This window comes from Pantherophis guttatus, chromosome 7 (assembly GCF_059756535.1).
Source record: "Pantherophis guttatus breed Tessera chromosome 7, ASM5975653v1, whole genome shotgun sequence".
Taxonomy (NCBI): Eukaryota; Metazoa; Chordata; class Lepidosauria; order Squamata; family Colubridae; genus Pantherophis; species Pantherophis guttatus.
This window is the reverse complement of record NC_142069.1, coordinates 2405275-2428640: the sequence shown is the minus strand read 5'-3', so window position 1 is coordinate 2428640 and position 23366 is coordinate 2405275. Positions and strand designations below refer to the sequence as shown.

The 23366-nt window shown below is 47.1% G+C and overlaps 1 protein-coding gene across 7 annotated transcripts in view; it reads right to left on the bottom strand.

The window, feature by feature from the left end:
* Positions 1-10440: 10440 nt before the first annotated feature.
* The window catches only part of NRF1 (nuclear respiratory factor 1), a 54503-nt gene continuing 41577 nt past the window's right edge, over positions 10441-23366 (bottom strand). For 4 of the 7 annotated variants that reach the window (XM_087874391.1, XM_087874390.1, XM_087874392.1 and 1 more), the window contains exons 11-12: positions 19260-19373; positions 12798-13094 (exon numbers count right to left, since the gene is read on the bottom strand). In XM_087874391.1, the coding sequence (XP_087730517.1) occupies positions 12931-13094; positions 19260-19373 (278 nt within the window). In that variant the 3' untranslated portion in view covers positions 12798-12930. Of the gene's footprint in view, positions 13095-19259; positions 19374-23366 lie in introns of all 7 variants that reach the window. The other 3 variants (XM_087874394.1, XM_087874395.1, XM_087874389.1) reach the window with 2 other exon arrangements.

The following is a 23366-nucleotide window of genomic DNA, read 5'->3' as shown; positions in this document are numbered from 1 at the left end:
CCTTCCTTCCATCCATCCATCATCCATCCACCCCTTCTTCCTCTCTCCTTCCTTCCTCCCTCCCTTCCTCCCTTCTCATTCTCTCCTTCCTTCCTTCCTCCCTCCCTCCCTCTTTCTCCATTCCATTCATCATCCCTCCCTCCCTCCTCTCTCCTTCCATCCTTCCATTCATTATCCATCCCCCTTTCTTCCTTCCTTCCATCATCCATCCACCACTCCTTCCTCTCTCCTTCCTTCTTCTCTCCCTCCCTCCTCATTCTCTCCTTCCTTCCTTCCTTCCTTCCATCATCCATCCACCCCTCCTTCCTCTCTCCTTCCTTCTTCCCTCCCTCCCTCATTCTCTCCTTCCTCCCTTCCTCCCTCCTCATTCTCTCCTTCCTTCCTTCCTTCCTCCCTCCCTCTTTCTCCATTCCATTCATCATCCCTCCCTCCCTCCTCTCTCCTTCCTTCCTTCCATTCATTATCCATCCCCCTTCCTTCCTTCCATCCATCATCCATCCACCCCTCCTTCCTTCCTTCCATCATCCATCCACCCCTCCTTCCTCTCTCCTTCCTCCCTCCCTTCCTCCCTTCCTCCCTCATTCTCCTTCCTTTCTTCCTTCCTTCTTCCTTCCTCCCTCCCTTTCTTCATTCCATTCATCATCCATCCCTCCCTCCTTCCTCTCTCCTTCTTTCCTTCCTTCCATTCATTATCCATCCCCCTTCCTTCCTTCCTTCCTTCCTTCCTTCCTTCCTTCCTTCCTTCCTTCCTTCCTTCCTTCCTTCCTTTTTACTCCTTCCTTCCTTCCTTCCTTCCTTCCTTCCTTCCTTCCTTCCTTCCTTCCTTCCTTCCTTCCTTCCCTCTTCCTCTTTCCTTCATTCCATTCATCATCCAGCCTCCTTCCTTCCATCCCTCCTTTCCCTCCTTCGGTGTCATGGCTGCTGGCTCAGAGACCTGTCGGATGGATTGTGCAGTGCCAGCCCCCCCCCCATCCACCCAGCATCACCTAAGCCCCCTCCCGCTAAACAAAGCTCCTCTGAGCACCTCGGCCCTCCTTGGGCTGAAGATCCCCTTGCCCCCCTCCCCCCTCTCCCCTTCAATTCCCCCCCCTCCCTCCCTCCCTCCCCAACCCGGTGAGATGCTAATGCGATTCCCCGCTTGTCCCCGAGCGAGACGGCCGCGTGGATGAAATCTAGGCCAGGCCGCTTGGCGTATTTGGACTAAGCTCTGCGGATATCGGATGAGGCTGGGATTAGGCCTCTCCGGACTTAAAAATAATGTCAAATGCCCAGCAGACACAAGGCTGGGGGAGAGGCCGAGAGGTGGGAGCGGGAGACCCTCAACCCCGTTTCTGGTCTGGAGACTGGTCCCTGGCACCGATTTTTAGGATAGGATAGGATAGGATAGGATAGGATAGGATAGGATAGGATAGGATAGGATAGGATATTGAAATAGGATAGAAGAGAACAGAACAGAACAAAACAGAACAGAAAAAACAACAGAACAGAACAGAACAGAACAGAGTAGAATAGAATAGAATAGAATAGAATAGAACAGAACAGAATAGAATAGAATAGAATAGAATAGAATAGAATATTGAATAATAACTTTATTGTCATTTTGAATGTACACTAATCAGCATACATTAAAATGAAATTACATTACATACATCTCTCAGACTGGTTCATTCATTTTCATTTTTCATTTCATTTATTAGATTTGTATACCGCCCTACTCCCGTAGGACTCAGGGCGGTGAACAGGCACAGAGTAAAACACATAAATACAAAAGTTAAAAAAACATAATTAAAACCAAATTAAATAATTTCACCCAAGACAATTGAAATTCCCAATAATTTAAAAACAAATTAAAATTTCAGTTTAAAAAATTTAAAAGAAAGGGGAGAAAATTAGGCCGGACCGGACAAAAATTAGGCTGGTTTTCTTTCCCAAACTGACAAATCTTTTCATTTTTATTCAAAATATTAACATACTGACTCCCAAAAACAAAAAAAAAACAAAAAAAAGGAAAAAAAGAGAGAAAAAAACACAAAAGCAGAACAAAACCAGACAAGATTACGCACAGAGAGAGAAAAAATTTTTTTTTTATTTAAGTTCAAGATGTATTTATTAACTTTGTTTTCCTAAACAGGCAGATCTGCTGAACAGCAGAAACACCCAAATCCTTTTCCAGGGCAGAGCAGAACGAGCAAAAAAACCCCCAACCCAAATAATATTAAAATATTGTGAGTGGCACTTGGCAACCTGGGCTATAAGTTAATCGCTCTCGAAATGATCTCCTTAAGGAAAAGGCTGAGCCGGCCAGGTGCAAAGGTGCACTGAGGTCATTACCAATATTTAAAGATGCTCTGATGCTTAATTAGATCTTCCCCAGCTGCATTTGCAAAATACCTTAAGCGCATTTTTGTTTAACCTTGGTTAAGGGTGAGGGGGACAGCGGTGGTGGGTGGCTTAGCCGGTCACCGCAGACACAAGCCCGTTGATCGGCCTCCCATTGTGCCCGGGCTCAGAATAAACTAGGCGAATTTATTTGCACAACATTGGAAAAATGAGGCAACTCCTACAGATGAAAATATAATTTAAAAAAAAACATATTCGACTGTGCGGAAATGGATAGGTTAACATTAAAAGGAAAGGACAAAGAAGACACCGAATATTTTTTTTAAACTTGGGATTTGTTTTATCGATGGTTAGATAATACGAACTAGAAATTAGAAGTTGGAAGAATACTATTATGTACAAGTAATGAATATTATTATTACTATTATTATGTGTATGTAAAATGACCCAGACAATACACTATTTACTAAATACTTATATATGTTAAAGAAAAATGTATAAATAATTTTAAAAAAAGAAAAGAAACTAGGTGAATTTAGGAATTGGGGCTGTTGGATGAAGGCCGCCTCTTCGTTAAAGTTTGGGGAGAAAGTTTGAATCTTACGTCCTTTTGGTCTGTTTTAATATTTAATATTGTTTTCATCAGTTCTGTTTTATTTATTGTAAGCCGCTCGGAGTCACTGCAATCTCGGTGAGATGACCGGCATCTATATTTAAGAAATAGTACGGTCATCATAACTGGAGCACCACTAAAACAGAGATCGTCCTTGACTTACAACGGTTCGTTTAGTGACCGTTCAGTTTAGTTTAGTTACCATGGCATGGAAATAAAAAGGGACAGTGGTGGGTTGCTCCCAGTTCAGTCCGGTTCTTGCGAACCGGTAGTAACGGTGGCGGGAGGCTCCACCCACTGCCCGGCACAGGTGCTCCCGTTGCGAACCGGTAATGGAGATAAGTAGAACCCACCCCTGACTTAGGACTGTTTTTCACACTTAACGACCCTTGCGGCATTCCCAATGGTCATGTGATCAAAATTCGGGCGCTTGGCAACTGATTCATATTTATGACGGTTGCAGTGTCCTGGTGTGTGTGATCCCCTTTTGCTGGCTTCAGACAAGCAAAGCCAGATGGAAGAAGCCAGATTCACTTAACACCCAGAGCAAAAAAGGTTGCAAATTGTCGGTGACTCGCTTAACAACTGCCTCGCTTAGCAACGGAAATTACGTCAAAATTGTGGTCCTAATTCGAGGACTACTTGTATCCCTTATGATAACCGATAAGACGCTCAGATTTCACGGCTTGGTTAGATTTGATCTCTTTTTTTAAAGATCTTTCGGCAAAACAGATCCCGACCCATTCTGTGTCTGTGAAGAGTTGGAAGGGTCCTAAAAGATCATCTAGTCCTACCCCCTGCCTGGGTGCCGTAGGCTGATCTTTCTATCGGCTTGTCAACTTTTAACCATTTCATTTTTGCTGCTGTCTTGCCCAAATGTATTTCCTTGTAATTCAAATATATTATCTCTTGCCTTGAAAAATTGTTAATAAATGAATGGATAAATAAATGATTGTATCTGTATCTCTCTCTCTCTCTCTCTATCTATCCTATATACATTTAAAAAAAAAATTGGCCAAGGGAGATTATTGGGTGGAATGGAGAACATCTCTTATGCAGATAGTCCTGGACATACAATGATTCATTTAATGACCATTCAAACTTAGAATGGCACTGAAAATTACTTACGACCGTTTTTCACACTTACGACGGTTGCCGTATCCTATGGTGACATGATCAAAATTTGAAACGCTTTGCAACCGACTAAAAAGGGTCAAAATTCACTTAACAGCTATCTCGCTTAGCAACATAAATTTTGGGCTCAATTGTGGTCCTACATCCAGGGCTACCATTTAATTAAACCAACCCCTTGCCATAAAATGAGAAATTTTAGATCATTGAACGATCCTGTGTCATCCTTCCAAACGGATATTTCCAAGCGTGCTAAAACCACAGTTTAAAAACCGCAAATCAAACTGAGTTTAAACTGTTGAAGAAAACAGAATAACAAGAGTCGGAAGGGACCTTGGAGGCCTTCTAGTCCAACCCCCTGCTAAGGCAGGAAACCCTATACCGTTTCAGACAAATGGTTGTCCAATCTCTTCTTAAAAACCTGCAGTGTTGGACCACCTACACCTTCTGGTGGCCAGCTGTTCCACTGGTTAATTGTTCTCGCAGTTGGGAAATTTCTCCTTAATTCCAGGTTGCTTGGTTAGTTTCCATCCGTTGCTGCTTCTCCTGCCTTCAGGTGCTTTGGAGAATAGGTTGACACCCCCCCCTCTTCTTTGGGGCAGCCCCTCAAATACTGGAACCCTGCTATCATGTCACCCCCACCCCAGTCCTTCTTTTCTCTAGACCGGCCAAACCCAATTCCTGCAAATCTTCATATGTTTTTAATCTCCAGGCCTTTCATCATTTTAGTTGCTCTTCTCTGCACTTTTTCCAGAGTCTCAATCTCTTTTTTTTAATATCGTGGCGACCAAAATGGGATGCAATATGTCACTGCGTTTTTGTATTGACCAGATGAGCTCTTATTTTTGAATTTCAGACTTACCGTAGCTTGCCAAGTTCTTATCTCTAAGCTAACTGCGCATGTCCACATTCTTTCACTTCCTTCTAACTTTCTTTGTTCTCCGGCCAGGAGAGGTGGCCGGGAAAAAGCTTTGCCAAGATGTAATTAATTAGCTAGTAAGATGTTTTATTTTCTTTATAACCAATAAATGAGTTTTTCTTAGAAAACATATCTTCGGGTTTATTTTCTTAAAGTATACTTCAAGGAAAGGTCACGATCCATTTCTCTAATCATGGATTAGAGAATGGTAATCTCTAATCTCTAATCCCAGAATGGGATTAATTGCCACCCTGACACAATATTTCAATTTCTCCCGTGCTTTGTGAGAACAAGGGGAAAAGGTGACTGTAAAAATCCTGGGTTGGTGACCTTAATGTCTGGTCCTAATGCCCAATTTGACTTTTTAAGCCCTAAACAGTTTTAAGGCGCCGGTTCTCAAGATTCCTCTTTTGAGAACTGCGCCTTAAGCTGTTTAGGGCTTAAAAAGTCAAATCGGGCATTCAGACGGTGACTTTTAAAGAGTTCTGGGCCTGGCCCAGTAAAATAATCCAAGGTGGGTCACCTCCATATGCCAGTCTGTCCGTCAGCCCAAGCCTGGTTTAAGGCAGGGGTGAAATCCAGCAGGTTCTGGAGAACCGGTAGCGGAAATTTTGAGTAGTTCGGAGAACTGGCAAATACCACCTCTGGCTGGCCCCAGAGTGGGGTGGGAATGGAGATTTTTGCAGTATCCTTCCCTCAGGAGTGGGGTGGGAATGGAGATTTTGCAATATCCTTCCCCCTGGAGTGGGATGGGAATGAAGATTTTGCAATATCCTTCCCCCAGGAGTGGGGTGGGAATGGAGATTTTGCAGTATCCTTCCCCCAGGAGTGGGGTGGGAATGGAGATTTCGCAATATCCTCCCCCCAGGTGTGGGATGGGAATGAAGATTTTGCAATATCCTTCTCCCAGGAGTGGGGTGGGAATGGAGATTTTGCAATATCTTTCCCCCTGGAGTGGGGTGGGAATGGAGATTTTGCAGTATCTTTCCTGCAGGAGTCTGGAGGGAATGGAGATTTTGCAGTATCCTTCCCCCCTGGAATGGGGTGGGAATGGAGATTTTGCAATATCCTTCCCCCTGGAATGGGATGGGAATGGAGATTTGGCAGTAGCCTTCCCTTGCCACGCCCACCAAGCCACGCCAACTAAGCCACGCCCACAGAACCAGTAGTAAAAAAAATTGGATTTTACCACTGGTTTAAGGGGAAAGATTTCGCCGTCACTGCTTAGCTGATATCCTTCAAACCGGGATCCAGCAAAGAAAACTACATTTTCCATGAGCCAAGCCAGGTTTTTACCTCAGGAAAATTGGTTGTGCGAAACCAAGAATACTTCCTTCTTTTTGGACATACAGGTAGTCCTCAATTTATGTCCACAATTGAGTCCAAAAATCAGTAGTGGTTTCTTCGCTACCGGTTCGGAACCGCGAGTCTGCGCGCTTGCTTCACTTGTCCGTGGCGCTTCTGTGCATGCACAGAGCATCCGTGATGACGTCCGGATGGGTGGGCGGAGCCTCTTACAGCCGCCGCTACTATCGATTCGCCCGAACCGGGGTGAACTGGTAGAAACCCACCACAGCCAAAAATGCTGTTGCTAGGCGAGACAGTGGTTAACTGGGGATTTGACTCATTTTACGACCTTTCTTGCTGCCGTTGTTAAGTGAATCACTGCTGTGATTTAGTCAACACGATTCTTAAGTGAATCTGGCTTTGACTTTGCTGGTCCGAAGGTCGTAAAAAGGGATCATGGGCCAGTTGCCAAGCTTCTGAATTTTGATCACACGAACGTGGGGATGCTGCGACGGTCGTTAAGTGTGAAAAACTGTCACAAGTCACTTTGTTCAGGGCCGTTGTAACTTCGAACGGTCACGGTTGTAAGTCGAAGAGGACCTGTATCTTCGTTAATAGGAAAACTTCCCATTAAGATTTTTATGAGGCACCTTCCAAGAAAGAAGTGTGTGTGTTTTTGTGCGTTTGTGTGCAAGCCTTGGTCTCTTCCACACCATACAACCGTCATTCCTGATGGTTAGAAAACTGTAACCAAGAAATCGTGACTCGGAGTGTCTCGTCACTGGTTTTGCTCAAGCAGTGGCTGGCTGCTCCTTTTTTTGGCAAAACTCGAATTTGGGATCCTGCCCTGAGCCTGGGGTGGACTGGATGACCTCAAGCACCCTTCAATGGTGCTTTTTCAGAAGGCAACTGAACTGCCTTGTTTTTTCTTTTGACCCCTTTCCAAACCCAGACTTCTATGAAATAAACGAGTCAATGATCGATCAAGCCAGTTTACAAATTGCTCAGCACTGGTACTTGAGATTCTAATACTCTGACTAGCACTGATGAGGTTACCTAGTTGGGTCACGAAACGTCTGCGAGGAAACCGCCAAGCTCAAGAGATCACCAAAGATCCCTCGTTTTAATCCTGAGCTACAAATATTCCCCTTTATTGGGACTTTAGCCATCCTGGACAAATAATTCTGCAATTTTTTCTTGAAATGTTATGCTTTTGATTATGTTTGCTTGACAATAACAATAACAATAACAATAATAACAATAATAACAATAACAATAACAATAACAATAATAATAATAATAATAATAATAATAATAATAATAATAATAATAATAAGCTTAAAAATCTACTTGGTCACTGGTATGCTCATTGTTTCTAGCTAGTCAAGACTGAGTTGCTAAATTAATCCACTGGTCATTATGCAAAAAATACAACTTACCTGTATCCAAAAAGTCATGGGAACATAAAGTGGGAAAAGTTATAGAAAATGAGAAGATCTTGTGGGACTTTCGAATACAGACGGATCGTCACTTGGAACACAACACCCCGGATATCACAGTTGTCGAAAACCGAAACGTACAATTTATTGACATCGTGGTACCAGGAGACACCAGAGTCGAAGAAAAAGAACTGGAATAAAATCACGAAATATCGCAACCTGGCCATCGAAACTACACGGCTATGGATGAAACATGTCACCGTGATACCCATGGTCATCGGGGCACTTGGTACCATGTCCAAGAATTTTATAACATACATCAGCAAATTGCAGCTTCCTGCAATAACACCAGCGGAACTGCAAAAAACTGCGCTACTCGGAACATCGTACATCTTAAGAAGGTAGTTGGTTGATCCCTAGGACGCTGGCAGCAACCTGTATCAACCATTAGCACCAGTCAATAATATTTGTGATGCATTTTTGAATGTTCAGTTGATTTGTTTCATATTTAATGAATAATAATAATAATAATAATAATATATTTGGTTGATACCTAGGACGCTGGCAGCAACCCATATCAACCATTAGCACCAGTCAATGGTATTTGTGATGCATTTTTGAATGTTCAGTTGATTTGTTTCATATTTAATGAATAATAATAATAATAATAATAATAATAATAATAATAATAATAATAATAATAATAATAATAATAATATTTGGTTGATACCTAGGATGCTGGCAGCAACCCGTATCAACCATTAGCACCAGTCAATGCATATTTGACTGCATACTTGTGATGCATTTTTGAATGTTCAGTTGACTGAGTTTCATGTTTAATGAATAAAGTAAATAATAATAATAATAATAATAATAATAATAATAATAATAATAATAATAATAATAATAATAATAATAATAATGATGATGCTTAAAATCTCTTTGGTCACTGGTGTGCTCCTTGTTCCTGGATCCAAAAGACCCAGTGATCTCTATCCTGACACAAAACAGATTCAAGAAAAAAGCTTTCCACAGTCCATTCTCAAGTAGATAGTCCTCAACTTATATCAGTTCCTTTAGCCACCAAAGTTACAATGGCAGTGAAAAAAGTTGACGACTGTTTTTCACACTTTTGTAGCATCCCCAGCGTTCATGTGATCAAAATTTTCAGCTGGTTCATACTTACGACCGTTGCACATGATCCCGTTTTGCGACCTTCTGACCAGCAGGGGAAAACCAGATTCACTTAACAACCGGGTTACTAACTTATCAATGGCAGGGATTCACTTAACAACCATGGCAAGAAAGGTCGTACATTGGGGGGAAATTCATTTAACAAATGTCTCGCTTAACAACCAAAATTTTGGGCTCGATTGTGGCCGTAAGCCGAGGACTACCTGTAATTTAAAAACTGCACATTTGACTGGGATTGGGAGGAATATAATACCATGCAAAACTTTAATCTTCTCCCGTGTCAATCACCAACCTGAATGAAAAAAAAATTGCTTGTTTTTTCCAGGACTTTGAAGTTATCTCTTTATTTAATCAGATTTATTTGCCGATGACTCTGAAAGTCCTTCCCTCTCCTTAAATTCGATTCATTGACCAGAAACTTGAAAGGGTCCCAGATGCCCCCTAGATCCAAAATCTATTTGAGGTGTGCAGGTACCAAAATTTGTCCCTAAGGTACTTTTTTTCCAAGAGGCAATTGGACTTTCTGGTTTTTCTTTGAAGACGTTTCGCTTCTCGTCCTAGAAGCTTCTTCAGCTCTGACTGGATGGTGGATGCATGGATCCAGCCAGAGCTGAAGAAGCTTCTTGGATGAGAAGCAAAACATCTTCAAAGAAAAACCAGAAAGTCCAATTGCCTCTTGAAAAAAAACACCTTCGGGACAACCACGGCTTAGAGGACTGAGAATCTCCATACACATGTTCCAAAAATGTCTTTATTCTGAGTGATGGAGACAGCTGATTTAGCCTTGATCTTTGGGGTTTAGAAGTTTATAGAACTATAAGCTATAATTGGCCGCAGTTCTTAAGATCTCAAAGCAGAGATTCTCCTGGGTTGTTAGGCACATAGAAGTGTTGGAAACAGATCCTGGATCCCTGTTGGAACTTTTGGCCGGCTGAATCGGAGTTAGGATGCTCGGTTGTTCGTAGATGGGTGATGCTCGACTCTGAATTTGGATCGACAAACATCGTGGCTGCTACGGATCTCACAATACTCGACTTACACACTTTCGTTTAGTGACCGGTTTACAAGGGCAGTGAAAAAAAGCAACGTGACTATTTTTCACACAGGACAATTGCAGCATGATGTTATCAAAACCTGGCCGCTTAGCCACTGACTCGTATTTATGACGGTGGCAACGCCCCGTGGTTAGGGGATCTCCTTTTTTTAACAAGCAAAGAAGTCAACAGGGAAGCCATATTCACATCATAGCTGCAGTGATTCAGGAGGGGGTCTCCAAATTTGTCAACTTTTAAGAGTTGTGGACTTCAATTCCCAGAATTCCCCAGCCAGTTGACTAGGGAATTCTGGGAGTTGAGGTCTACAAGTCTTGAACTTTGAACCTCTGGCATGGCTGACTAGGGAATTCTGGGAATTGAAGTCCACAAGTCTTCAAATTTGGAGACGCATGTGGGATAAGCCAACCCCTTTGTGACTTTGTCCTGGGCAACAGACAAAAGAAATGTGAACGAAGGGCAACCTCTGGACACATCTGTAACAATTTATTGAATGAGGAAATAGACAGAATTGGGGGAAACAACAGGGAAACCCCATGCTTTTGACAGTAGTGGCAGGAAAAGAGGATTTTTCTTCTTCTTTGGGTCTCAGGGAAATAATTTCTCAGTCTATCAGAACTTTATTCTGTCACCGGGGAGGGGAAAAAGAAACATAAAAAGGAACACCAACTTTAAAGTCACATCTGACGTCTCTTTACAACGACAATAAAAAATAATATTTAAAAAATGAAAAACGACGACAACCAAAAATCAAAAGAAAAATCAAAAGCAAAGACCTGGGAAGGAAAACTTCTCCTCGATTTACGTCCGGAAGAAAATATGTCTACAAAGGACCCTCGTAGGTTTTCCTCTCTTTTCCCCCCCACCCCTCTCTCCTTGTTTTAAATCGAGAAAAAGAAGCCAGGTTTAAAAGACACGAACCTGGGAAGAGACCGGTGGGGAAGGAGAGAGAGAGAGAGAGAGAGAGGAGTCAGCTTGAAAAACCGACTTTTTTTGCAAAATGGTATTCTGTGTCAAAGGACAGAAGAAGGCAGTTAAATACTGTGGGTGTCTCCATGAGGAAAGACGGACTGGATGAGTTTTTTTCCAGCAATTTTCAGGAGTGGGTGGCAGGGGGTCTCCCTGGAAGCCCCCTGAAATGGGAGATATAACTGCTCAGTCGAACCTTAGGTGGGGATGAGCTGCTTTTCGCCCACCCATTCAAGGGCTGTTTCCCTCCCACCCACCCCCCGGGCTATTCAGGGGTCATCCGTGGGCAGGGAGGAAAGAAGGAAGGAAGGAGGGAGGGAAAGAAGGAAGGAGGAAGGGAGGGAGGAAGGAAGGAAGGAAGGAAGGAGGGAGGGAAGGAAGGAAAGAGGGAGGAAGGAAGGAGGGAGGGAAAGAAGGAAAGAGGAAGGGAGGGAGGGAGGAAAGAAGGAAGGAAGGAAGGAGGGAGGGAAGGAAGGAAAGAGGGAGGAAGGAAGGAGGGAGGGGAGGGGAGGGGAGAGAAAGAGAGGGAGGAAGGAAGAAAAAAGGAAGGGAAGGAAGGAAAGAGGGAGGGAGGAAGGAAGGAAGGAAAAGAGAGGGACAGAAGGGAGGGGAGAAAAGGAGAAAATAGGAAGGAAGAAGGAAAGCAGAAAAGGGAAGAGGGAGGAAAAGAGAGGGAATGGAGAGAGGGACAGAAGGGAGGGGAGAGAAAGAGAGGGATTAGAGGGAGGGAGGAAAGAAGAAAGGAAGGAAAAAAGGAAAAAAGGAAAGAGGAAGAAAAGAGGGAGGGAGGAAGAGAGGGAATGGAGAGAGGGACAGAAGGGAGGGAAGAGAAAGAGGGAATAGAGGGAGGGAGGGAGGAAAGAAGAAAGGAAGGAAAAAAGGAGGGAGGGAGGGGGAACAGGAAGACATCACACCTTTGCATGAATGCACTTGGATGCCAGTGGCCAAGAGCTACTGGCAAGGATGATGGGTTATAGGGTGGAGGGCCAGGACTGCCCCACAGGGGTCTTAACTAAAGAAAGGGGTTTTTTAGGAAGGTTTCCGGCTAAGTGCCATCCATACGAGGGGAAACCCGTTGATGGAAAAGGGATCCAAAATCAGAATGGCCGGCGCGGCCTTTGAAACCACCCCAGGAAAGATTATTTTGAGGGTCTGTGGCTCAAAAACAGGGGCTGGGGGGCGGGGGGAAGGAATCGAGAGGAAGGGGATACCCTCTTTGCCGCGTGCCCCCCGCCTCTTTCTTTCGACCTTTCACAACTGGCGAGGGCTGAGGTGGAAGAGAGCCAAAACAGGTCAGCGAAGGATTCTCGGATGAGCCGTCTAACTTGGGACTTTCCAACGGAAAGGAGGGAGGTCCGATGCCACCTGGGCTACCAAAGAGTCCTGGACGCAGGTCCAGAATCGGCAGGTAACAGGATCACCGCCTCCTCCGGGAGATGCGATTTTCCCGGGGCGCCTTTTCGAGGAAGAAAAAAAGGGTCTTTTCCCATAAGACGTCTCGACATTTCTCGTCCTCGCATGAAATTCTCGTCTGTCGTTTCTCGTTTTCGTGCGAAATTTCTCGTCCTCGCGGGAAATTCTTGTCCGTACGAGAAAAACAGCCCTAAATTCTCGAGGTGAGGACGGTAGGGGTGAGCTCGGTGGGAATGGTGGGACGGTGAGGGTCCGCCAGGGAGGGGGGGGCCTGGGCCCCGACTTCACAAACAGAGGGCAGGAAAGCTTTCCGATCCTCGCCCTTCTTCGGAACGGGCGATCCATGCAAAGAAAGCCGGGGGCGTAACCTGTCCGGACGAGCCTCCTCGCTCCTATGGGAGCAGGTGGGTCCGCTCGATGACCCAGCAGGCACACGCCCTTTTCCCGCTCTGGGTTGCGTAGTCCAAAGTTGTGAGACTCCCAACGCTTCCTGATTGCATTTCCGGAGAGGTGTAGAAAAATCGGAGAAGAGAGGAAGAAGCTGTGGCATCACAATCTGGCCTTGGTCGGCTGTCACTGTTCTAGCGTGACCACTTCCACCGCCTGGCCGTCCATGGTGACGGTGCTGTCGGTGATCCTGGCAGTCACGGGGGCCATGGCCACCTGAACGGGGCCGTTCCCCTGCGCGAGGCTGGTGACGACCGTCTGGTACATGCTCACTGGGATCTGGACCAGGCCTGGGGAAAAATTGAGGGAATAAAGATAGTTATTTTGGCCAGCGGGATAGTCCTAGACTTACAACAGTTTGTTTAGCTACCGTTCAAAGTGACCACAGCACTGAAAAAAGTCACATGACCGTTTTCCCCCCACTTAGGACCGTTGCAGCCTTCCTGTGGTCACATGATCAAAATTCAGCCACTTGGCAGCTGGCTCATATTTATGACGGTCACATGATCCCCTTTTGCGACCTTCTTACAAGCAAAGTCAATGAGGAAGCCGGATTCACTGAACAACCGTATTACTAACTTAACAACTGCAGGGATTCACAGGGTCAAGAAAGGTCATAAAATGGAGCAAAGCTCACTTAACAAATGCGTAAGAGGTTAAGAGTAATTTTAGGCTTGATTGAGGTCATATGTCGAGTTATGAGCTTTGCAGCATCCCCATGGTCATGTGATCAAAATTCAGAGGCTTGGCAACCACTCTGTACTTATGACCGTTGCTGTGTCCCAGGGTCCTGCGATCCTTCTAACAACCAAAGTCCCTGGGATTCACTTAACAACTGGGTTACTAACTTTTATCAACCGCAGTGATTCACTTAACGGCTGTGGCCAGAAAGGTTGTACAATGGGGTGAAACTCACTTAAGAAATGTCTCGCTTAACAACAGAAACTGGGGGCTCAATTATAGGCGAGGACTACCTGTACCATCTGTCTGAAATGGTATATAGGGTTTCCTGCCTGAGCAGGGGGTTGGACTAGAAGACCTCCAAGGTCCCTTCCGACTCTGTTATTCTGCTATTCTTTTTCCTTCCTTCCTTCCTTCCTTCCTCTTTTCTCTCCTTCCTTTTTTCCTTCCTTCCTTCCTTTCTTCCTCCCTCCCTTCCCTTTTGCTCCTCCCTTCCCCTTTTCTCTCCTTCCTTCTTTCTTTCTTTCCTTCTTTCCTCCCTCCCTCTTTCTTTCCTTCCCCATCACTGGAGGTTTTTAATAAGAGATTGGGCAACCATGTGTCTGAAATGGTATATAGGGTTTCCTGCCTGAGCAGGGGGTTGGACTAGAAGACCTCTGAGGTCCCTTCCAACTCTGTTATTCTGCTATTCTCTTTCCTTCCTTCCTTCCTTTTTTCCTTCCTTCTTTCCTTCCTCCCTCTGTTCCTTCCTTTCCCTTTTCTCTCCTTCCTTTTTTCCTTCCTTCCTTCCTTCCTCCCTCCCTTCCCCTTTTTGCTCCTCCCTTCCCCTTTTCTCTCCTTCCTTCTTTCCTTCCTTCCTCCCTCCCTCCTTCTTTCCTTCCCCATCACTGGAAGTTTTTAAGAAGAGATTGGGCAACCATTTGTCTGAAATGGTATATAGGGGTTCCTGCCTGAGCAGGGGGTTGGACTAGAAGACCTCCGAGGTCCCTTCCGACTGTGATTCTGAGAGGCTTTGCATTCTTCCCTGCCTGATTCTCTGGGCAGCTGCAACCTCTTTCCTTTGCTCCATCTGCAGGCCCTCGCACGCAACCTCCCATTTTCTCTTTTGTGGTTATGCACCTGCACACCAAAACGGGCTTTGCTTTTTCGGACACCTGTCGCCTGCCCCAGTTCAGGTGTATTGCACGAGGAAATAGACCGAATTGGGGAAAACCGCAGGTAAATCCCAAGCTCTTGGCGGTCGTGGTGGAAAAAAAATTAGATTTTTAAAAAATCTTTGGGTCTCAGGGAAGTCTTATCGTTTTGGTCTCAATTGCAGTCGTAAATTAAGGACCACCACTGCATCAGTACGCAGAGCCCCCAGTTGAGCCCAAAATTTCCACTACTAAACGAGACAGTTGTTAAATGAATTCTGTCTCATTTTACGACCTTTCCTGCCGTAGTTGTTAAGCGAATCACCGGAGTTGTTGAGTTGGTAAGAATCTGGCCTCCCCATTGACTTTGCTGGTCAGGAATTTGCAAAAGGGGATGACGTGACTCCAGGACACTGCAACTGTCATAAATGTGAGTCTGTCGTAAAATGGGGCCGAACTGCCTTAAACAACTGTCTTGCTTAGCAACAGGCTAAATTGGGGTTGTACCCGTATAGCCCGTTCTAGTATGCGAAGGAGCTGGTTTCCAATCCAACCCGAAGAGCCTCTTTATGGCATTGAACCACAAACAGAATAGGATCTCCTGCTCGAGCAGGGGGTCGGTCTAGAAGACCTCCGAGGTCCCTTCCGACCCCAAGATTCTGTGGTCATCGGAGATGTGACCTGAGGCAACCCACTGGGCAGGGAGGACAGCCATGCCAGAGAAAATAAAAACAGACTACTTGGCCAAAGAGGTTCGGGACTTTATCCTAACCCTTTCAGAATAACAGGCTTGGAAGGGGACCTGGGAGGTCATCTAGCCCAACCCCCCCTGGATCAAGCAGGAGATCCTGTATCGTTTGGATAAACGGCTGTCCAATCTCTTTTTAAAAAAAATGAAGCACCCACAACTTCTGGAGGCAAGTCGTTTCCACTGATTTAAGTGTTTCCATTCGCAGGAAATTTCTCCTTCGTTCTCCTAAGCCCGTGATGGCGAACCTATGGCACGCGTGCCACAGGGGGCACGCGTAGCCATGTCAGTGGGCACGCGAGCTCAGCTCCGGCGCGGCCTTCTGGGCCCACCAGAAGTAGGAAAACAGGCTATTTCCTGCCTCCGGAGGGCCTTGGTGGGTGGTGGGGAAGGCCCGTTTTTTTGCTGTCCCCAGACTTCAGAGCCTTTCTAGGAGTCTGGGGAGGGCGAAAATGGCCCATTTGCCAACTTCCGGTAGGACAGGAAGTTGGCAAACGGGCCGTTTTTGGCCTCTGGAGGGCCTCCGGGGGGGGTGGGGAAGCCTGTTTTCTCCCTCCCCAGACTCCTAGAAAGGCTCTGGAGCCAAGCGAGAGAGAAAAATGGGCCTACTGAGCCATTGCGTGCTGGGAGCGGTGTGTGTGTGTGTCACACACGCATGCACGGGGCACATAGAATTATAGGTGTGGGCACGCGCACATGTAACACCACCCCCGCCCCCCCCTTCCTGGCACGCGATGGCGAAAAGGTTAGCCATCACTGTCCTAAACAGAACACAGAATTGATCATAAGAGTCGGAAGGGACCTTGGAGGTCTTCTAGTCCAACCCCCTGCTCAAACAGCAGATCCTATTCCATTCCAGACAAATGGCTGTCCAATCTCTTCTCAAAAACCTCCAGGGATGGAGCCCCCACAACCTCCGGAGGCAGTTTTTTTTTGTCGGTCTGGGGGTTGTGTTGCCACGGAGGAATTCTTCCCTCTGCCTAGCTCAGTGATGGCTAACCTTTTTGCCATTGCGTGCCAAAAGCGGGGGGAGCACGGGGGGGTCATGGACACACGTGCCCATACCCATAATTCTATGTGCCCCAACCCCCGTTCATGCGCATGTGACCCCCCCCCGGCACTCCCCCGCTTTTGGCACACAGTAGGCCTGTTTTTCGCTCTCCCCAGGCTCCAGAGCCTTTCTAGGAGCCTGGGGAGGGCAAAAACAGCCTTCCCCAACCTCCCTGGAGGCCCTCCGGAGGCCGGGAATGGCTTGTTTGCCGACTTCTAATGGGAGCGGAAGGCTGTTTTTTGCTCTCCCCAGACTTCAGAGCCTTTCTAGGAGCCTGAGGAGGGCGAAAATGCCCCCCCCCAAGAGGCCTTCCAGAGGCCGAATCGGCCTGTTTGCCGACTTGGGGGGCAGCCCCTCCGATCTTCAAAGGGATATAATTAAGATTTATTGGAAAAGCGCCATCGGTGTTGGGGGGGAAGGCAGTGAGATCAAAAGGTGAGGATTTCCAGCAGATTTTTTGATTTCTTTCTGAAGCTGAGATGTTGAAATGCCCCCCAAACCTGCTCTTCCTCATTCCTCGAGTGACTTTCACCCCACATCGCCTTCAACCCCATTGAGCAGGGAGGCCTCCCCCGCCCCTCCCCAACTGCGCTCGCCCATCCACCCCACCAGCAGGATGCTTCTCCCAGGTAGTCCTCGATTTACAACCGGAATGGAGCCTGCCGTGACGGTCGTAAAGCGGATCAGTCCTGCGACCTGGCTAGGTTCCTTGTGGTAGCCGTTAAGGGAATGCCGAGGTCATTAAGCGAACCAATACAGGCGGTCCTTGACTTACAACCGTGATGGTGCTTGCTGTGACAGTCCTAAAGCGGATCACTTGTGTGACCTTAGGACATCATTGCGGCAGTCATTAAGTGAATGCAGAGGTTGCTAAGCAAGCCAATTCAGGCAGTTGTCGGCTTAGGACTGTAATGGAGCCTGCTGCGATGGTCGTAAAGTGGATCAGTCATGTGACCTTATTTAGCTTTTTTTGTGGTGGGTGTTAGGGGAACGGTGAGGTCACTAAGCGAAACAATACAGGCAGTCCTCGACTTACGATCTTGATGGAGCTTGCTGGGACAGTCATAAAGCGGATAGGATGTGACTTTACAATGTTTTTGGAGGGTCATTAAGTGAATGCAGAGGTCACTAAGCAAACCAATGCAGGTAGTCCTCGCCTTACGACCGTAATGGAGGCTGCTTTGAATTTTGATCACATGACACGGGGGATGCGGTAACGGTCGTGTGTGAAAAACGATCTTAGGTCACTTTTTTCAGTGCCGTTGTAACTCTCAGTGGTCACTAAATGAATTGCTATAAATTGAATTGAACTGCTGTACAGATAGCCCTCAATTTACAACAGTTTTAGTGACCGTTCGAAGTTAACGACAGCACTGAAAAAAAAAATGACTGAAGACAGTTTTCACACTTACGACCATAATTGCAGCATCCCCCACGGCCATGTGAATTACACGCGGATGCTTGACCCCTGACTCACATTTATGACGGTCGCAGAGTCCCTGGGGTCACGTGATCCCCTTTTGCGACCTTCTGACTGGCAAAGTCAAAGGGGAAAAACCAGATTCACTTAACAAACCGTGTGACTCATTTAACAAAGGCAGCGATTCACTTAACAAAGGCAGCAAGGAAAGCTGTAAAACGGGCCGAAACTCACTAAACAAATTTCTCACTTAACAACGTAGCTTTTGGGCTCGACTGGGGTCGTTAAGCAGAGGACTGCCTGGAGTTGATCGCCTTGACCAAAGGGTGGGAAAAAAAAAATAAACGGAAGGAAGAAAGCGAAGACAAATATAGGGGGAACGGGCCATTGAATTTAGGAAAGGGGGGGGTGAAGAATAAAATAAAACCAGAGCATAAAAGGGGTAACCTTCTAAAAAGGGGTCTCCAACCTTGGCAACTTTAAGCCTGGTGGACTTCAACTCCCAGAATTCCCTAGTCGGCCATGCCAGAGTCTTCAAACTAAGACTTGTGGACTTCAACTCCCAGAATTCCGTAGTCAGCTGACTGGGGAATTCTGGGAGTTGAAGTCCGCCAGCCTTAAAGCTGCCAAGGTTGGAGACCCCTGTTCTAAAACAACCAGATTGTTCCCCCATTCCGAACCGAACCCCCAAATCTGGGAAGCACTCAGACCATCTCCGGTGACCTTCATCGCAGAAGGATTATTAAGTCAAAACCACCTCGCCATCTGACGCAACGGTTTAGGGGGCGGTGGGGCTGGGAGGAGAGGGGTGGGCAACAAGGGGTGGGGGGAGAGAAGGAAGGCCTTTGAACCTCCTGCCCCCCACCCCCCAAAGGCTGATCTGGCTGTCCTCAGGAGGGCCAGGACGAAAGCTCCAGAGACCCAGGAATTGAGCCTCGGATTGTACCTGTGCCTGAGCTGACCCTCCTGATTAGCCTTAATCTACTGGCAGACGTCAGTCGGTGTGAAGCCTGGGATTGTAGATTTTGTGTGTGTGTGTGTAGGATTAAAGTTAACAATCCCTTTACTCTCCTTTGCACTTTGCACCAGGGTTTGGGAGAACACGCAAGGCTCGGGAGTAGGAACTGTGAGAGGGATCTGGGGAGTCCTGACGGCCGATCGCTTAAATACGAGCCAGCAAAGTGCTGCCAAAAAAAAAAGGCCAACGCAATCCTAAATTGCATTGACAGAGGGATACAGTCAAGATCAAGGGAGCTACTAACACCACTCTAAAACCTTAGTAAGGCCACACCTGGAGTACCGCGTCCAGTATTGGTCACCACACTATAAAAAAAAAGACGTTGAGACTCTGGAAAAGGGTGCAGAGAAGAGCAACCAGGATGAGTGGGGGGACTGGAGGCTAAAACATAGGATCAAACATACGGTTGCCGGAACTGGGCATGGGTGAAGAGGAGGACCAGGGGAGACACGATAGCAGTCTTCCAATATTTGAGGGATGCCACAGAGAGGAGGGGGCCAAGCTATTTTCCAACGCACCTGAAGGCGGGACAAGAAGTAATGGATGGAAACTAATCAAGGAGAGAAGCAACCTGGAATTAAGGAGAAACTTCCTGACAATGAGAACAATTAATCTGTGGAACGGCTTGCCACCAGAAGTTGTGGGTGCTCTTATCACTGGAGGTTTTTAAGAAGAGATTGGACACAACCATTTGTCTGAAATGGTATAGGGCCCCCTGCTTGAACAAGGGGTTGGACTAGAAGACCTCCAAGGTCCCTTCCAACTCTGTTATCAATCAATCAATCAATCAGAATAGAAGCTGGAAGGGACCTTGGAGGTCTTCTAGTCCAACCCCCTGCTAAACCAGGAGACCAGGTCCACCAACATGCTGCCTGTCAAGTTTCCGAAAGATGCCCTAATTAATTCATGAGCCATGATCCAAACTTCAAAGGAAATATATTCATTTATTAGGAGCAACATTCCGGCAATACTGGGATGCAGTCAGGACAGATCCTGCGTAGATTTACGTTCCCCTCTGACCCTGTCTCTCCCCTCCTCTCTGGCCATGTCATAAATCACATTCTCCAATTAACCACTTTGGCTGGCTGGGAAACCTAACACCCTCCTCCTGATTGCGGTCAGAAAGAATGTATGGAATTCACTTCAGTTCTCCCTCCCTCCTGCTCACGGCAACTTGAAACCTTTGCAAGTTGACAGCTGCGTTTCTTCTCTGTTTTGGGAAAAATCCCCTAAGATACAGCATAAACCCCCGAGTTGATCCCCAGGGGTGTGATGTCACACGCAACCTCACAACTTTGTGGAACAACACAGTCTTAAGCCCAGTGGGCCAGGACTACCTTATGGTCTTCTTGACCTCTTGGCAAGACCGGTGGTTGAGAGGATGCGTGCCTGCATACTTTGTGCATCTCTCTCTCTCTCTCTCTATCTCTGTGTGTGTGCATTTGTGTGGTGCAAAGCTTCCTTCTGCCAGCTTTCTGCGCAGCTGTTTCCTGGCCGTGGATTACCGCGGCCGCATTATCTGCTTTCAGCAGCAAAGTCTGGTGTCCCTGTTTGAGAAGGTCATTGGGACACAGGGGGCTGGCGAGAGACGATGGGGACCAGGTTTTGGGCACCCCGGACTAGAAAGGGGCGAAGGGGCACGGTTAGTTAGCCCCTTACAATCAAAAGCCAGAAGGAAGGCTGGCAAAGTCCAGCAGCCTGCCTCCGTGGCACTCGCTAGCTGAGCTGGACCAAAGTGGAATGACGGGCAATGGGAAGCTTTGAGTTTCTGTGGGAAAGCAACATAACGTCATGGGTGCTAAAAGGGAGTGGGGTTTGGGGAGAGCAGGAGGAGGAGGAGGAGGAGGAGGAGGAGGAAAACAGTAGGGTCCTTGGTGCTCTCTAAGCTTGGTTGTTTTGTTGCAGATGTTTCATTACCCAACTAAGTAATATCATCAATGCTAGAATGGAATGGGGTTTGTGAAATAGAGGAGGAGGAGAAGGAGGAGAAGGAGGAGGAGGAAAAAGACCATGGGGTCCTTGGTGCTCTCTGAGTTTGGTTGTTTTCTTGCAGACGTTTCCTGACCCAACTAGGTAACATCATCAGTGCTAGAAGGGTGTTAGGGTTTGCCTGGTGCATTCACCCCTAGACCCAACGGGCTTGCTGAGATTGTTAATCTCTATCTGCTTGTTGTTGGCCGATCAACTTGCGTGCCAGGCTTTAGCATTTATTGGTTCCTGCACAAATCCAGACGGTGCCAGCTGCTCACCAGGAGCTGTGCCGAAGTGGCAGCTGGCATAACCCCCTGCCTGACTTGACAGGACGTGGAAGATGCTCTACGATGCAAAAATTTGCACCAAGGTCTCTCTGGACGGGCCGTCCTTGCTGCCCAGCGCCAGCCACTGGGCCTGCCCTCCCTCCTCAATCCCAGAGGGGCATCCAGAATCGATGCTGTGCCCCGGGGTTGGCATCCTGCGGAGAATAGGTGGCCTTCCTTCCTGGCAGGGATTCATCTTCAAGAGTAATTTAGGGTGATAAGCAAGTCACCTGATGTGGGAGGTGAAGAGAGATGGCAGAGGGGTAGGTGGGGGGCTCAAAATGTAGATTTCTTTTTAACTCTGGGTTTTTAGAGTTGCGTGCCAGTCTGAGTCACTGGGAGTGAGTCCGGCGGCCATCTACAGGTAGTCCTTGATTTACAACATTTCACTTAGTGACCATTCAAAGTTATGACAGCACGGGGAAAACATGATTTAGGACCATTTTTTCAGAGTTACGACCTCTGCAGCATCCCCGTGGTCACGGGATCAAAATTCGGCACGCTTGGCAACAGATCCATACTTATGACGGGGGTCACGGGATCCCCTTTTGCGACCTTCCCACCAGCAAAGTCGATGGGGAAAGCCCGATTCCCAGGCGACTAACTTATCAACGGCAGGGATTCACTGAACGACGTTGAACGACGTTGGCAAGAAAGGTCGTAAAAACAGGGCGAAACTCACTTGGCAAATGCCTCGCTTAGCAACAGAAACGCTGGGCTCTCCTGGGGTCGTTAATCCGAGGACAACCTGTAGGTTCGTCTAATAAATGAACCGTAATTAAAATGCGGGCACCAGCTGTTCAAAAGCTGCTAAACCCACCGATGTAATTTTCAGTTGCGAACCTGGCAGGTTTTAGAAAAATCTTTCTGGGTAGCCGCTGCAGATGTGTTTGGAAAGCAGAATGGGGCGATCACGTGATCTTGCAAGCTAGAATCTCACCGGATCGTTCAGGAAATCTACTCTCCCCTCTGGTTTCTGCCGCTAATGGCTGGATGGGCAGTCGTGCTGGGATTCTGCGGGAGGAGGGAGGGCGAGCGGGCTGGAGAGGGAAGGCTAAGGTGATGATTGCCCGGCATGGCAGCTGGCATGGAAAAGCGCCTTGGCCTTTAGGCGGTGATCGTTGCCACCTGAATGCCGGTTGTTTGTTTTGGACTGCTCTGATAATGGAACTTCTTCTCTGAGAAGACTGGAGTTATATGGAGCAACATATTAAAAGAAGAGAGAGAAAGAAAGAAAGAAAGAAAGAAAGAAAGAAAGAAAGAAAGAAAGAAAGAAAGAAAGAAAGAAAGAAAGAAAGGAAGGAAGGAAGGAAGGAAGGAAGGAAGGAAGGAAGGAAGGAAGGAAGGAAGGAAGGAAGGAAGGGGGAGGGAGGAAGGACAATGAGAAGGAGGAAAGGAGGGAGGAAAAAAGGACAATGGGAAGGAGGGAAGGAAAAATGGGAAGGGAGGGCAATGAGATGGAAGGAGGGAGGAAGGACGGAGGGAGGGAGGGCGAGGGAGGAAAAATGGGGAGGGAGGAAGGAAGGACGGAGAGAGAGGGCAAGAGAGAAAGGAACAAAGGAAAAATGGGAAGGAGAGAGGAAGGAAGGGCAATGAGATGGAGGGAGGAAGGAGGGAGGGCGAGGGAGGAAGGAAGGAAGGAAAAATGGGAAGGACAGAGGGAGGGCGAGGGAGGAAAAATGGGGAGGAGGGAGGAAGGAAGGACAGAGGGAGGGCGAGGGAGGAAAAATGGGGAGGAGGGAGGAAGGAAGGACAGAGAGAGAGGGCAAGAGAAGAAGGAAGGAAGAAAAAATGGGAAGGAGAGAGGAAGGAAGGGCAATGAGATGGAGGGAAGGAGGAGGGAGGGAGAGGGAGGAAGGAACGGCAATGGGAGGAAGGAAGGAAGGAAGGAAGGAAGGAAGGAAAAATGGGAAGGAGAGAGGAAGGAAGGACAGAGAGAGGGCAAGGGAGGAAGGAACGAAGGAAAAATGGGAAGGAGGGAGGAAGGAAGGACAATGGGAAGGAGGGAAGGAAGAACAATGAGAAGAAGGTAGGAAGGAAGAACACTGGGAGGAAGAAAGGAAGGAAGGACAATGGGATGGATGGATGGATATAGGAAGGAAGGAAGGAAGAAGGAAGGAAGAAGGAAGGTTGGTTCAGAGAATACATAAATCATTGCTGGGTCTCGAATCTAGGACAGGATGAATTGGCTGCTTAAGTCCACTGCCTGCTAAG